This window comes from Diadema antillarum, unplaced genomic scaffold, assembly GCF_040938485.1.
Source record: "Diadema antillarum isolate AM-2024a unplaced genomic scaffold, OU_Dant_1.0 seq00000770_RagTag, whole genome shotgun sequence".
Classification (NCBI taxonomy): domain Eukaryota; kingdom Metazoa; phylum Echinodermata; class Echinoidea; order Diadematoida; family Diadematidae; genus Diadema; species Diadema antillarum.
The window spans coordinates 38,710-51,866 of NW_027271660.1; the positions used below are offsets into that span (position 1 = coordinate 38,710).

Below are 13,157 nucleotides of genomic sequence, written 5' to 3' on the forward strand. Positions count from 1 at the left end.
AACAAACCTTACTGCACATACTTGTTATACAATCATGTTTAATTCCCCATTTTTTCCCAGATGATACTTATAGTGGTTAAGAAAAAAAAAAAACTCAAATATTATGAAACCACTCTTTAAAAGAGTTTGAAATAAAATTTGCATAATAATTACCATCAATTATCCACACTTTTAAGTCTTACATGCTCTTCTAAAGGACTATCTCCAACACATCATAACAATCAAATTTATTTCAAAACCAAGTCTCTTTGCAGTTTGAGTATCCATAATACATCTAGCAATATCTTTTTTAAAGGTATCGCAATGAATAAAGATGATTTCTATATACTTATTCTTTTTTCTTGTCCAAATGTAAAGAATTTCTAAAATATGAAGACAAATGTAAGAATAATAATATAAAAATAATAATATGAATCAGTTATATGACCTTCTCCTGACACCTTACCTCTGTCTGAGCAGTTGTCAAGCGATGGCGCTGTAACTCATCTCGCAGAGCTTGGATCTCCGTCTGCATCTCGGCAATGCGTGTGGCTTGTTTGTCCTTGTTCACAATCGGCTTATTCTTGATGTTCCGCGCCTGTTCGCAAATATCACATCCGTCACAGAATCAATGGTACAGTACAACAACAATTCAAATCTTATGGGACTACAGATGGTGGACCTATACATAGCACCTTTCGCTGTGTTTTTTTTTTAGCTAAATTTCAAAGTTAACCAAATGTCATGAAATCACCAGCCCGCAAAGATATTAACTTCAGTTTACATAAATGCATTGTACAAATTAAGTACAAAGAGAAATCTCTAAACTTTGCTCTTAAAAAGTGAGAATACTTGTTTTCTCATACTGATTGTATATGCTGTCATTCAAAAGCTGCATCACTTCATTGATCCCTTGCATTTCTCGTCATGTTGATCTCTATCCTTCGGGTTTATGTCAGGTTTGTGCTAAGTTTCTAACCACGTGGGCATTGAGAGTTTAGCGTGTACTGGGTTGAAAACCACACTGGGTCCTTCCACAGCTGAGAGGGTTAGAGCATGGATCTAGCAATCCAGAGGTTTCACGTTCAAATCCCGAAGGAATCCCATTTCCTTTACTCCTTTTTTAGTTACATTTTTCTTACCCTGTTGGCGTACTTCAGTGAATTCAGGGTCTCGTCAAAATTGACGGCTGAGGGACTGATGCATGTGATCATGCACGTCTTGGCGTTCCCGCCCAGCGAGTCTTTCAGTAGCCGTGTGATCTTGGAGTCACGGTATGGGATGTGTGTGCTCTTACGCTTCGGATCACTGAGGGCGCTGATCACGTTGCCCAGCGAAAGGAGACCACTATTGATGTACACAGATTCTGAAAAACAAAATAAAACGGAGGCCCAATGTCAATGTACTTTCAGTCAAAAGCATAGTTTTCAAATGTAATATTCTGTTACCAACCTTGGTGGATAACAGTTTTGGTGTTAGCATGGTTTTTGTGTCTAACTTTCACTTGTGTGTTCAAAAAAAAAGATAAATACCCGGTATACCTTTTAAAGTGATGAAAACAGAAAAATTTAATGGAAATTTTTGTAGTGGCATACAAGTACATACACTGTAGTCAGAACTTTGGCTTAGAATTGCATGACAAAATTTGTTTAAAAGCAAAAGTAGAAGTACAAGGCATAATATTCTGGCAGTATTTCATCTCTGGTTACAGAAAAAAAAGAACAACAACAACAACAACAACACACATTTCAATTTAAAGGCCTGGGCCCCATTTCATAAAAAGGTGCATTTGGATAGCAATTATTGCTGGAATGGCAACTTCCCGTAGCAGCAGCCAATCAGGAAGCTGGATTCTTGTCATTACCATGACAATTACCAGCCCAGCAAAGAGTTGCTATCATAGCAACTTTTTAAAATGGGGCCCTGGTAGTGTGCGGAGATAGTGTCATTGGGAAGTTGTTAAACATGACATATTATTGCCATTAAATTTTTTATCTTATGAATTGGAGCTGATGACCTTTTTTGAAGCATGAGACTTTTGCGAATTGTCACCGGCACTCATGCATGTAGTGTAGACATGAACTTACGTGTGCATTTTAATTTTGCTGATCTTGGCTCTTGCAAAATTGACGAAATTAAAATGAACACAAACACTCCTTGTTTTACAGTAGCCGAAGAATTGAATTCAATCTCCATTTGCTGTCCACTTGAATACATTAGGGAGCTTTAGAATTTCGCGACAGGGACGTTCAGAGGGGAAAAAAAACCTATTCCGAGCAGAATCGCATATTAAACTCGATCTATTTTCAGCTCACACGCCCGCGTTTTCACTATGCGTTTCTGGGCCATTTTTACGTCCACTCAGTTACGACGTAGAGAGCTACTTGATGCACCGATCATACGGGGGCACCATTTTATTTTTCAAACGTTGCGTCACAGCGTAATCTAAAGCTACTTTTCAACACGACGCAGGGAAGAGGAGAACGTCCAGCTCAAGCGTCGTCTCAAACGTCCGCGCAGCAAATCTAAAGCTCCCTATTCGCAAACCACGACTAGCACAGGTCTGCCAGAATGAAATTGGATTGAAATTGATACTAAACTGACCTTTGAACCTTTCCCCGGCGTTCCCCGTCCTGTGGGCCCTCTCAGACCCGGCCAGGTCCACAAAGTGGAACTTGGCCGACATGAAATGGAAGTCTGGGTCCTCGTCACCATCAGACAGTTCCTCTTCTCCGCGGGGGGAGACAGCTTGGGATGCGGAGGGACTGTTTGCTCCATCACGCCATCTTTGCTCTGGAAAAATGGACAAACATAGAAACAAATACACAATCAAACAAATGCCGATAAAGAAAATAGTCACCATAGTACACACTGAAGACAACACACCTACAAAATAATAATAATAACAAAAGTATTAGTGCCTTGACTATTATCATTATAATTACGTACTCCTCCTACTTAGGATTTTACTACCACTATTTCTACGTCTACTCCTATCATCATCATTATGATGGTTCTATTCGCCTATAGTGACTCCTTCAGCTCTGAAGATAGACCTACTGGTTTCCCGTTTAAAGAACCATGTACTTATAATTACCCAGAGTCCTGTCAAATGTATCTTTATGCCAGAGTTTGTCATATTGGAAGAGATCTTGCTCCAACGATCTCACCATGATTATTTCCCTCAAAATACAATGTTTGAAAAAATAATATCTAACAAGTATGAAGTTGAAAATATATGATACAATTTGGGTAAAGCATCCCAGTGATGCAAGTATAAAATGACAGAACTATCACTTTTCATAGGAACATAAGAATATCCTTTTAGAGTTTTGAGAGATATGAGCTATTGAAACAAAAAATATGCAAAATTACTGTTTGTGCATTAAAAAGTTCACTCACCCATCAGAATGGTGAAGATGGAATGGGAACGACTGGAATGCTCATTCATGTTCGTAGCACCGGTGTGTCGGTGGGCGGAGCCTAGCTCCAGGCAACGCAGCACGTCGTCAAGGGAACTGCACGGTAGCTCAGTGGCACCCAAGATTACTAAAAAAATAAAAAAATAGATAAAGAAGATATACATAATTGAATACTTTGAAGGCAAAAGTTACATTTCAACTGAACATGGAAGTACTGCAAATTTCAATATAAGAACAATGAACTTGCAAGACAAACATTAACATCAACTGCAGCTTGTAAATACTTCATCTGTAGTCCCATACATAGCATTTCATTGTCTGCTCCCAGAGCACATTTCTACAGCATGCTAACACAGGGTTATCAACTGATAAATGCTGCTTCTATGTCAATGAAAGGAGGCAGGACGCCCTCTCTCACCTGTGTTCCCTTGCTCGTCTTCTCGGATGTGGATGTCTTTACTGCTAGTCTCAAGATCCAGGAGGTCCCTCAAATCTTCTTTGTAAACCTCGATGTAGGACACATGGATGACGTAGTCAATGTTGTGATTGTTCTGGAGGGAAAAGAGTAAAATGAGGCTAGCAAAGTTACACATCAAAATCAGGAAAGATTCAAAGAGTAAGCAGGTAGACAATTGTGCGTTACATGCACCCCAGTAGGATACAAATATTTCTTAAATCAGTGGAGCTTTTAACCAGTTGAGGACGGACTGATTTTGCTACAACACACATTTCCCATAGACACTTGCCCGAGTACTATTATACTCGGGACTCGTCCTCACCGGGTAAAATACCTTTGTATTTTGACAACTAAATAAAACTGTCTGATTTTCTCAGTGAGCCTCCAGCAGGTTTAGGGAAAACCCCTTCCACAGCCCCTAATATGGACTTCAATCATACACTTGCGATTTAACATTGTATTTCAATATGTAAAATGTGAATTCTAATCACAAGCAGGAACAGGTGATACGAATGATATGAATCATATCTCGTTGGAAATTAAATTCAACTAATCATCACCTCAATCATCCTTCCTTGGATATGACATGAAATGAAAGTTCCTTGCATGAGAGATTAATAACCCAGGAACATAAACGACCCTGCTTCATTCATTCATCGCAAGGAGCAAGGTACATAATCCAATGACGTGGTCTGCCTCACATCCAACCACTGGACCCCACGGAAGACCAGCTATTGCAGCTGAGTATGGGCTATCCAGCTATCTTGTCACATTGAAAATGAAAACAAACAAATCAACAAACAAACAAACAAACAAACAAACAAACAAACAAACAAACAAACAAGCAAGCAAACAAGAACAAAATCTCTGAAAAGAAATGTTCAAACCTTGATGATGTCAAAGATGTGTCCCACGGCCCTGGGGATGATGCCTTGTTCTTCTTCCATGATGCTGGCTGTGTCGGCTCCTCCAATGGTAAACGTCTTACCAGAGCCCTGGGGAGCAATATTGCAAAATCATCACAAGTTACAGAAATTACAAAAGCGAGCTCTAACACAGTTCACTGTCATGAGTGGCAGACATGACTAGGGTCACTTGGGTCGTCTGTCACACTCAGAGACCTGGAATGATATGGATGCAGTCGCCATAGAAACAAGACAGATGCACTCGGATAACCGGATGCTTCGTGTTTGTTGCCATATGTAGCAGCAGAAAATGGTAGCTTGAGGTTATGAGTTCATGTTTGCATTATCAAAATACTTGTACACTTATAATTGGCCCCAAAACCAAGGTTGTTTACTTGGACAGACTAATAAATGATGAATGGTGTTCATGTATAAAATAAAAAATCTATCTAGTATAATACAAATGTACAACATATTTGCCTGAAGTCTAAATGTGAACTTTTTCGGTTTTGCAATGCTTGGATCAATTCACCTCATACAGCTGCTATGAAAAAGTTTTGAAGACACAACATACATGTACGTCAAATGCAGCAATCTCTTCTGCAATAACTGTATGTCTTTGACATGCATTGTGGTATTATGTCTGTTATTTTCTAACCTATGATTTTTGTTTTTCTACACAAAAATTAATCTGTCACTAACACAGGTTTATTTGCTAAATTTGGCCAACTGTCTCACTCGACGCTAAGCACGCTTTTGTCGGAAAGGGTGCACCTTGCAGTGGGCAACTAAGCACCAGAAGTGTTATCATGATGTACTTCATAGCTAACTGTGCAGCTCAGCTCACTTGACACAAAGTGTAAAAGAAAGAGAACTTACCGTCTGCCCATAGGCGAACACTGTGGCATTGTACCCCTCGAAGAAACTGGTAACTAGGTTTTCCACGCATATGCGATAAGCTGTTTCCTATGAGATGCAGGGAACACAATAGAATTATTCAGGTTTGATAACTGCTACTTTTTTTTGCATTTAAGCCAGCTGACACATTGGTGTAGCCTGATGCACTCATTTTTATAGTAAAAAGTAACAATTTTTCATGACATTTGTTGCTACGTTGGCAAATATATGCATTACTCAGCCCAACTTGCACACACATGATCTCTGCATGTTGAAAAGGTGCCAAAGGCACAAAAGACAAGATTTCACTCACAATAACTTAAAAGTGACAATGTACCAATATCTAAAATATCCAAGTTTGGACTTCAGGCAAAAATGCGGCATAGATCATCACAATGTCTGGAGAGTTTTGTTAAATTACGAGAGCAAAAAAAAATTCAAGAAGTAATTAAAATAAAAAATGAACAAAATGGTGTAATTTTTCATTCATTTTCATTGTATGTCAAACAAATACCACTTGTCAAAGTCACTAGTAAATCTTTATGATACTGTAAAAGTGGAAATTTTCGCGCATTTCGCGCAACCAGAAGCTAGCGCGACAATAAAAGCATGCAAATATTTTTGTGTGTCATATGTTCCTGTAGCTGATGTCTTGATTCCGTGGAATTAAAAACACGCGAAACTCTTCTTACCTGGCCAAGCGCAGAAAATTAGTAATGCGAAAATATCCACTTTTGCAGTAAAATGTTGGGTTGAACATCCGATGCTCAAGTACAATTTGACAATGTTTCTGTGGAGAGACTTAAGAATAAATGTAGACTATTGGTGTTGTGCCCAATTAGGAGGTGATACTTTGTCATACTGATAATTTTGTATCTGTTGGAGATATCAGTCACAAATACCAGTTATCAGGTGAGTCACAAGATCTGTATATCATGAAACCCCACTTTGAATACAAATGTGGCTTTTATATGTAGTACAAAGTGAACAAAAAGTGACCACTACCTGTGACGTCTTTGATGACATGACATGGTCAAAGGTGAACGCCCTGTCCTTGCCGACGACGATCTGATTGGTCTTTGGGATGACGCGCACACACAGTTCATGTCGGTGGAGGCGTTCCTGGGGCAGTAGAGGGCGCACCTGCGAATACAACATACAATGTACTAGTAGACAGCTGGGTACTGTTAAAGCAGGAAACAATTCAACTGCGGCCAGCCCGAACGCAAAGCGTTCCACAGTATTACTGTATGAAGGAGTGCTCCGGGGTTAGAAATAATCTAGTTACATCTTGTTCTGTTTCTCAAAATCATCCCATCAGTTTAAACATGCTCTCCTTCAGGAGTCTTCCATGTCTACCCTCTACGCAACCTCCAGTTAAAAACCAACAGGAGATGTTTGGAAGGTATACATTAAAATCCAAGATCAACGTTCAAGGTTGGATCCAGGAATTTTGTAAAGAGGGGGGGGGGGGGGCAGCAACGAATATTTATGGTACTACTTCAGGGTTTCATTTTCCTTTTCTATTTATTTCTTTTGTATTTAACAACCACAACAACAAAAATTGGGGGGGGGGGGGTGGGCACAGTGCATCCCCCTTCTGGATCACCATTGACAGTGCGCCCCTCTCTGGATCCACCATTGACGTTTCAGGATACCTACCCTCACTGCGACTTTCACGGGGCATTCTTGCATCCTCGCTCCTCACTGACTGCTGGCTGAGAGTCTACAGGGCCTTGCTGTACTCTCCATCATATGGCATGAGTTAATCGCAATCTGTGCTGGTGGAAATGAAATAAAAAGATAGTGAACACGGTGAATTGAAGAAAACAACAACACTTTAAAAAAACAAAAAACAAGGAGGGTTAAATTCATCCTTGCCATAACATGTCTGCACCAATTGGCCCATATTCAAGGTGAATTTAGATGTAACCCATGGTTTATAAATGCAAATATCTTCTGCATAAATATGATTGACAGATTGCGTACGACAACAGACACCCAGCAACAAATGCGCATTGATACGCGCATCTGCCTACACCAGGTGCATTTAACGCTTATTTTAGACCATGATCTAAATTTGTACGATGGTCTATTAAAGTTTAAACCACCTTTGAGAATTCGGGCCATTATGTGTAAGTCCTACAGTACCGGTACTTTACATGTAGACAGCAATGATGAACTACAGACAGAAAAATCTGTTTGTCTGTCTGGAGCGGAGGAGGTCTATAAATACTCTAGGGCTCTAACATTTTTTTTAAAATTTTTTTTTACTTTTAATACTGCTTTATGGTCCTCCGGAGGATAATTGGAGAAGAGGATTCTGTGAAGCTAGGATTGAGGTACAAAGTCTTCACAGAACATACAGTGTATTCCCCACGCAGATTGTCCTTTCTTCTTTATTTTTTTTTTCTTGTTTTTCTTTTTTGCTGTTGCTTAGTTTTGGTAAATTAAATTTTGAATAGTTCGATGAACCAGCGAGTCTCAGGCAGGCAAGAGAGGAGACAGCATGCACCATAGCAAAAATGCATAAAATTATGAAAGTGTGCTGGGCCTACCCAGTACCCTAGGCCTTGAACTTACACGTAGTTGCTGGCTAATGCATGGTTCCTTGATTTACCTTGAAAGCATTTTTTTTTTTAGTAATGCATGCAATGGTTCCGATCCTTCATACATCACTGACTTCACTCATAATGTATGCGCTATGCCCTACTGCACTACCGTGTTGTGTATTCATTAGAACCAATGAAGTTTATGTGGCACCAGTACAATTTGTGCTGTTGACCAGTTGTGTTTTGGTGTTATCTGCTTGCCATTGCCCATCCCATTGGCGTTGCTATAATTTTGCTACATTTTGTATTCACCCGGCCTGGCCTGGCTGGAATGAACGCCCAGAGCCAGAGCAGAGCCAGTCCGAGGCTCAGCTCAGGATAATCTAATCAGCAGCTAGGGCTAGCACGGATAAAAGTCATGGAATGCCAACGTCATAACATGAGATTTGGGTGTGAAGGGGGTTTTCAGGGAATAATAACACTTTCTTAGTTTCTATCGGGTGTCTCTGGGGCCAAACGCAACGTGATGTTCATAGTTCGTTGTTGAAAAGATAGTCGGTTCGGCGGTGGCCCATGAAAATACACACCAGAACACGGGCGGGGTTCACAACCGTCAATTGCCCCACAACGCGTCTAGACTAGCTGTTGTTAGGTCTTGACCATGTTGACAGCAAGCTCTAACAGATAACGTATCGATTTATTCTGTATTACCATATAATCTACTCGCTTGATACTTGATAGATTCTTTTAAGATACTTAATATCAAACAAGGATATTAGGCATACACATACACTAAAATATTCGGGCATTTGCTTACCTTTTTTCTACGATGTGTTGTTCGCAAGGACGCGTAATTCCATTATTAATCGAAGTTATTTGCATAGACTTTACCGCAGCCGTTTACCAGCATCTTACCAAGGAGAGGGTCTAGAGAATGACGTTTCCCGCTGGCTATTACGGTATATTTATCATTCAAACGGCTGTCTATTTTCTAGGGGATGGCTTGAAAGAATACCACCTGTGCATGAATTTGTGTCTTGTCTTGGATCATCAACGTGGATCTTGCACAATCTACTAAGTGAGCAAATTGAAGGTCACTTTTGAATACTGACCTAATGTCGGATATATTTCGATTGTTTTTGCACAAAAAAAGACAATATAAAACAGGGGAAAAAAAGCATTATAAGAAATCAATGCCATCCAGAAATAAGTACACTGTACAAGTGTCAAGAAGAATTGTTATGTTGTGAAACTGTGTGAAACGGTACTCAATCTAGTCTACTCTGACCCTGGATCGCCGATTCTATCAGTTTCCGCGCAATTTCATCAATAGAACTGATATGGTAATCTTCAGTTATGGTTATTGATAAATCAGTATGCCAAATTAAGTACGCGGACATGGGAAGTTAAGGATCTTGTAATTTGATTTTTACTCATCAAAGAGGCTCACACATAAACAGGAGAAGGCGAAAGGTTATGATTACCATCATTATTACAATATAATATAACTTATATGATATATATATCCACTTTGGCACATAGGTCCTACTCTAAAAGATCTTGTCTGGCAGTGTATATCGCACATGGGATCCGAAGGGAATAAGAATGCAGTGACTCTATCCAGGGGAGGATCCAGGAATTCTGTAAAGGGGGGGGGGGGGGGGAAACCAATATTTCTGGTGCCACTTCCGGGTTTCATTTCATTTTTTTTTTCTTTTTATTTCTTTTGTTTTTAATGAAAATAAAGGGGGCGTGCGCCGGTTGCGCCCCCCTCTGGCTCCACCACCAGGCCCCTGGGAGCAACTTTTTCCACAGGGGTGCTGAACCCCTGACCCACCCCGGTTGCCGGACCATATTAGCAGCGTTTTAGTATATTGGGGGAGGGGGGGGGGGGGGGGCAGGGGAGGTGAAGGGAGGGGATGGGGATATCGAAACGAGGGTGAGAAAGCCATCTAGGTGTCTACCACACAAGGAAACTTTTGCACTCTTATTGAAATTGAACACACTTTATGTGGTAAATTTTGAAATTCTTCAATCAAAGAAAAAAAAAGTGAATACTCGTGGACTATGTTCATGGATGAATTGCTGAACGCCCCACCTCTTGATTCTTGTGTGTGTCTTCACTTTGTATAAGTCCATGGAAGGGGACCTACGGGGGAGGGTGTGGGAGGGGGTATCCCCCTCCCACACTGGAGAGATTTTGAATTTTCATTCCTGAAATTCAGCGATCTGGTGCACACTTTTGGTGAAATTTCTTAAAAAGTATTTAAAAAAATATTCACAGAAATGTGAATGACCATTAAATCGGGTTACAATCAACTCTTGTTCCGTGTGCGCGTCATCACTGTGAGGGGTATCCCCTCCCACCCTGGAGAGATTCTGAATTTTCAAATCTGAAATTCAGGGATCTGACGCACACTTTTGGTGAATATTTTTAAAAAGTATGAAAATAAAATATTCACAGAAATGTGAATGACCAATAAATTGGGTTACAATCAACTCTTGTTCCATGTGTGCGTCATCACTGTGAAATAACTGTATGGAAGTTGATGAGGCGGGGATGGGAGGTGGCTACCATGCGACGGAGCTTTTGCATTTGTAGAATTTAATTACAACGATATGATGCACAATCATGGTATGGACTATCCCCATATATGTATCAGAGAATCGTTTGTTGGTCTTTGCTTTGTATAAGTCTATGGAAGGGGACATAAGGGGGAGGGTGTGGGAGGGGGTATCCCCCTCCCACACAAGGGAGATTTTGGATATTTAGACCTGAAATTCAGTGATTTGGTGCACACTTTTGAAATTAAAAAAAAAAGTATGAAAGATAAATATTCACAGAAATGTGAATGACCATTAAATCGGGGTATAATCAGCTCTTGTTCTAGGTATGCATCATCACTGTGTGATAAATGTAATGAAGTTGAGAAGGCGGGGTTGGGAGGGGGTAGCCCCCTCCCAAACGACGGAGCTTTTGCATTTTTAGAATTGGAATATACATTGTACAATGTTTAATGATCTGATGCAAAATCTTGGTGGAATATCCTGGAGTTTGTATTAGACAAGTGTATTAAGACATCTATGGAGGGAGACCAAGCGGGGGAAGGATGTGGGAGGATGTATCCCCTTCCTACAAGAGAGAGCTTTTGCATCTTTTTGACTGTGATTCAAAGATGTGGAATTTCTGGCGCATATTTTTGATTTAATATGTAATGTAATGTAGCTATAATCAATGCAAGGGGTGGAGGCTAATACAGCAAGGTGGAGGATTTTAGAAGGGGTCGTCCCCCATCCCCTAACCCCTCCCATTCGAGAGAGCCTTTGTATTTTAAGGATCGAAATGAAAATATTTTGTCTCTACACAACAGTAATTTATGATGGAGTATTTGAAAAACTGTCAAACAAAGAAGCATAAGCCCACTAAATGTAGCAGGGGAATAAGGGTAAACTGAAAGAGAATATCCCCTTCCCACATTTTGGAACTTTTGGATTTGTTTAAATTGAAGTGACAGATCTGGGGGGCACTTTTTGATGAAATATTCAAAAAGTGTCGATCTCAAAAGTCTACTAAGTGGATGGAAGTTGGCCTATAAGGGGGGGGGGGAGGGGGTATCCCTCCCAGGGTCATTTTCCATTTTCAGAATTGAAATTAAACGATCTTGTGCACTTTTGGTGAAATATCTGGACAGTTTCTATTTTTAAAAAATAATTAAAAATTCCACATCGTGGGAATTTCTCTTTTTTTGGGGGGGGGGGGGAAATTGGGAGGGTGGGGGCAAAGCTTTGCATAGCTCCCACCCAATATTTTTATTCCAGGATTAATGCTATTTGGTATGAGGAAACTGTGTTATTTTTAGAATCCAATTGACATTGTCTCGCAAACACATTTTTTTTGGTGGAAGTAGGGAAATAATCAATCCAAGAAGTGTACTACTACTACGTCTATGGAACGTATGGAGGGGAACTAAGCGGGGAAATGGTTAGGGCCTAAATGAAAGGAGGATATTATATTCCCACACGAGAAAATTTATCTTGCATTTTTTGAACAGAAATGAGAGATCTTTTGATGAAAGAAATCATTCGGAGATATGCCAATCTTATGGGAAAGGACCAAAGGGGGAGGATGTGGAAGGGGTATAAACCCATTTTTTAGAATTGAACTGCTACAATGCCGTGCACAGTTTCGGTAAAATATTTGGACAGTTTTCCATCACAAAAAACAAGAAAATCTCCGACATCCCGAAAATCATTATTGGAGGGGGGTAATATCATGGCAACTACCCCGCACCCTTGCATACGAGGGAGCTTTTGCATTACTCTAGAATAGAAAGGAAAATATCGTGAGAGGGGGTATTTCCCTCCAATACAAGGGAGATTTCGCATTTCAGAATTGACAGGTGCACACGTTGTACGAAGATTGGGACAGTGTCGAATAAAAAAAAATCCACATCTTGGAAATTACTGGGGGGGGGGGGGGTCAACATGATATGCTGCCCCCTCCATCGATGCTCTCCTGAAGGGGGTACCCTCCCCCTAATGAGGGAACTTCTGCATTTTTAGATTTGAAAATCAGCAATCTAGTGAGCCCTTCAGGTATAGCATATTTAAAAAAAAATCAATAGAAAAGTAGGAAAAGCAAAATATCCAGGGACAATGGAAATGCTTTAATAGTGCTGTCTGCACTTTAAGCTTGTTCTGCGTGGGAGGGGGATACCACTCCCACGCTATGGGGATTTCGCATTTTCAGAAGTGAAATTCAGCAATCTGATGCACACTTTGGGTGGGATATTTGGACAATTTTCTATTTAAAAAAAAGAAGCAAATTTCCCTGTAAAAAGATATAAGTTGGGGGTGCAGAAGCACCCCCGACTTTTATTTTTCACAGGGGTGCTATGCCCCCCTGCTCAAAAAGTCAGGGGTGCTGCAGCACCCCCAGCACCCC

The 13,157-nt window shown here is 40.3% G+C and overlaps 1 protein-coding gene across 1 annotated transcript in view; it reads right to left on the reverse strand.

Moving 5' to 3' along the window:
* Positions 1–7,437, reverse strand: part of LOC139738869 (kinesin-like protein KIF27) — a 41,412-nt gene extending 33,975 nt beyond the window's left edge. Inside the window, exons 1-9 of the mRNA XM_071649500.1 lie at positions 7,323–7,437; positions 6,666–6,803; positions 5,643–5,729; positions 4,746–4,853; positions 3,820–3,952; positions 3,382–3,528; positions 2,584–2,772; positions 1,122–1,345; positions 441–577 (exon numbers count right to left, since the gene is read on the reverse strand). Of these exons, the coding sequence (XP_071505601.1) occupies positions 441–577; positions 1,122–1,345; positions 2,584–2,772; positions 3,382–3,528; positions 3,820–3,952; positions 4,746–4,853; positions 5,643–5,729; positions 6,666–6,803; positions 7,323–7,355 (1,196 nt within the window). The 5' untranslated portion in view covers positions 7,356–7,437. The remainder of the gene's footprint in view (positions 1–440; positions 578–1,121; positions 1,346–2,583; positions 2,773–3,381; positions 3,529–3,819; positions 3,953–4,745; positions 4,854–5,642; positions 5,730–6,665; positions 6,804–7,322) is intronic.
* Positions 7,438–13,157: the final 5,720 nt, after the last annotated feature.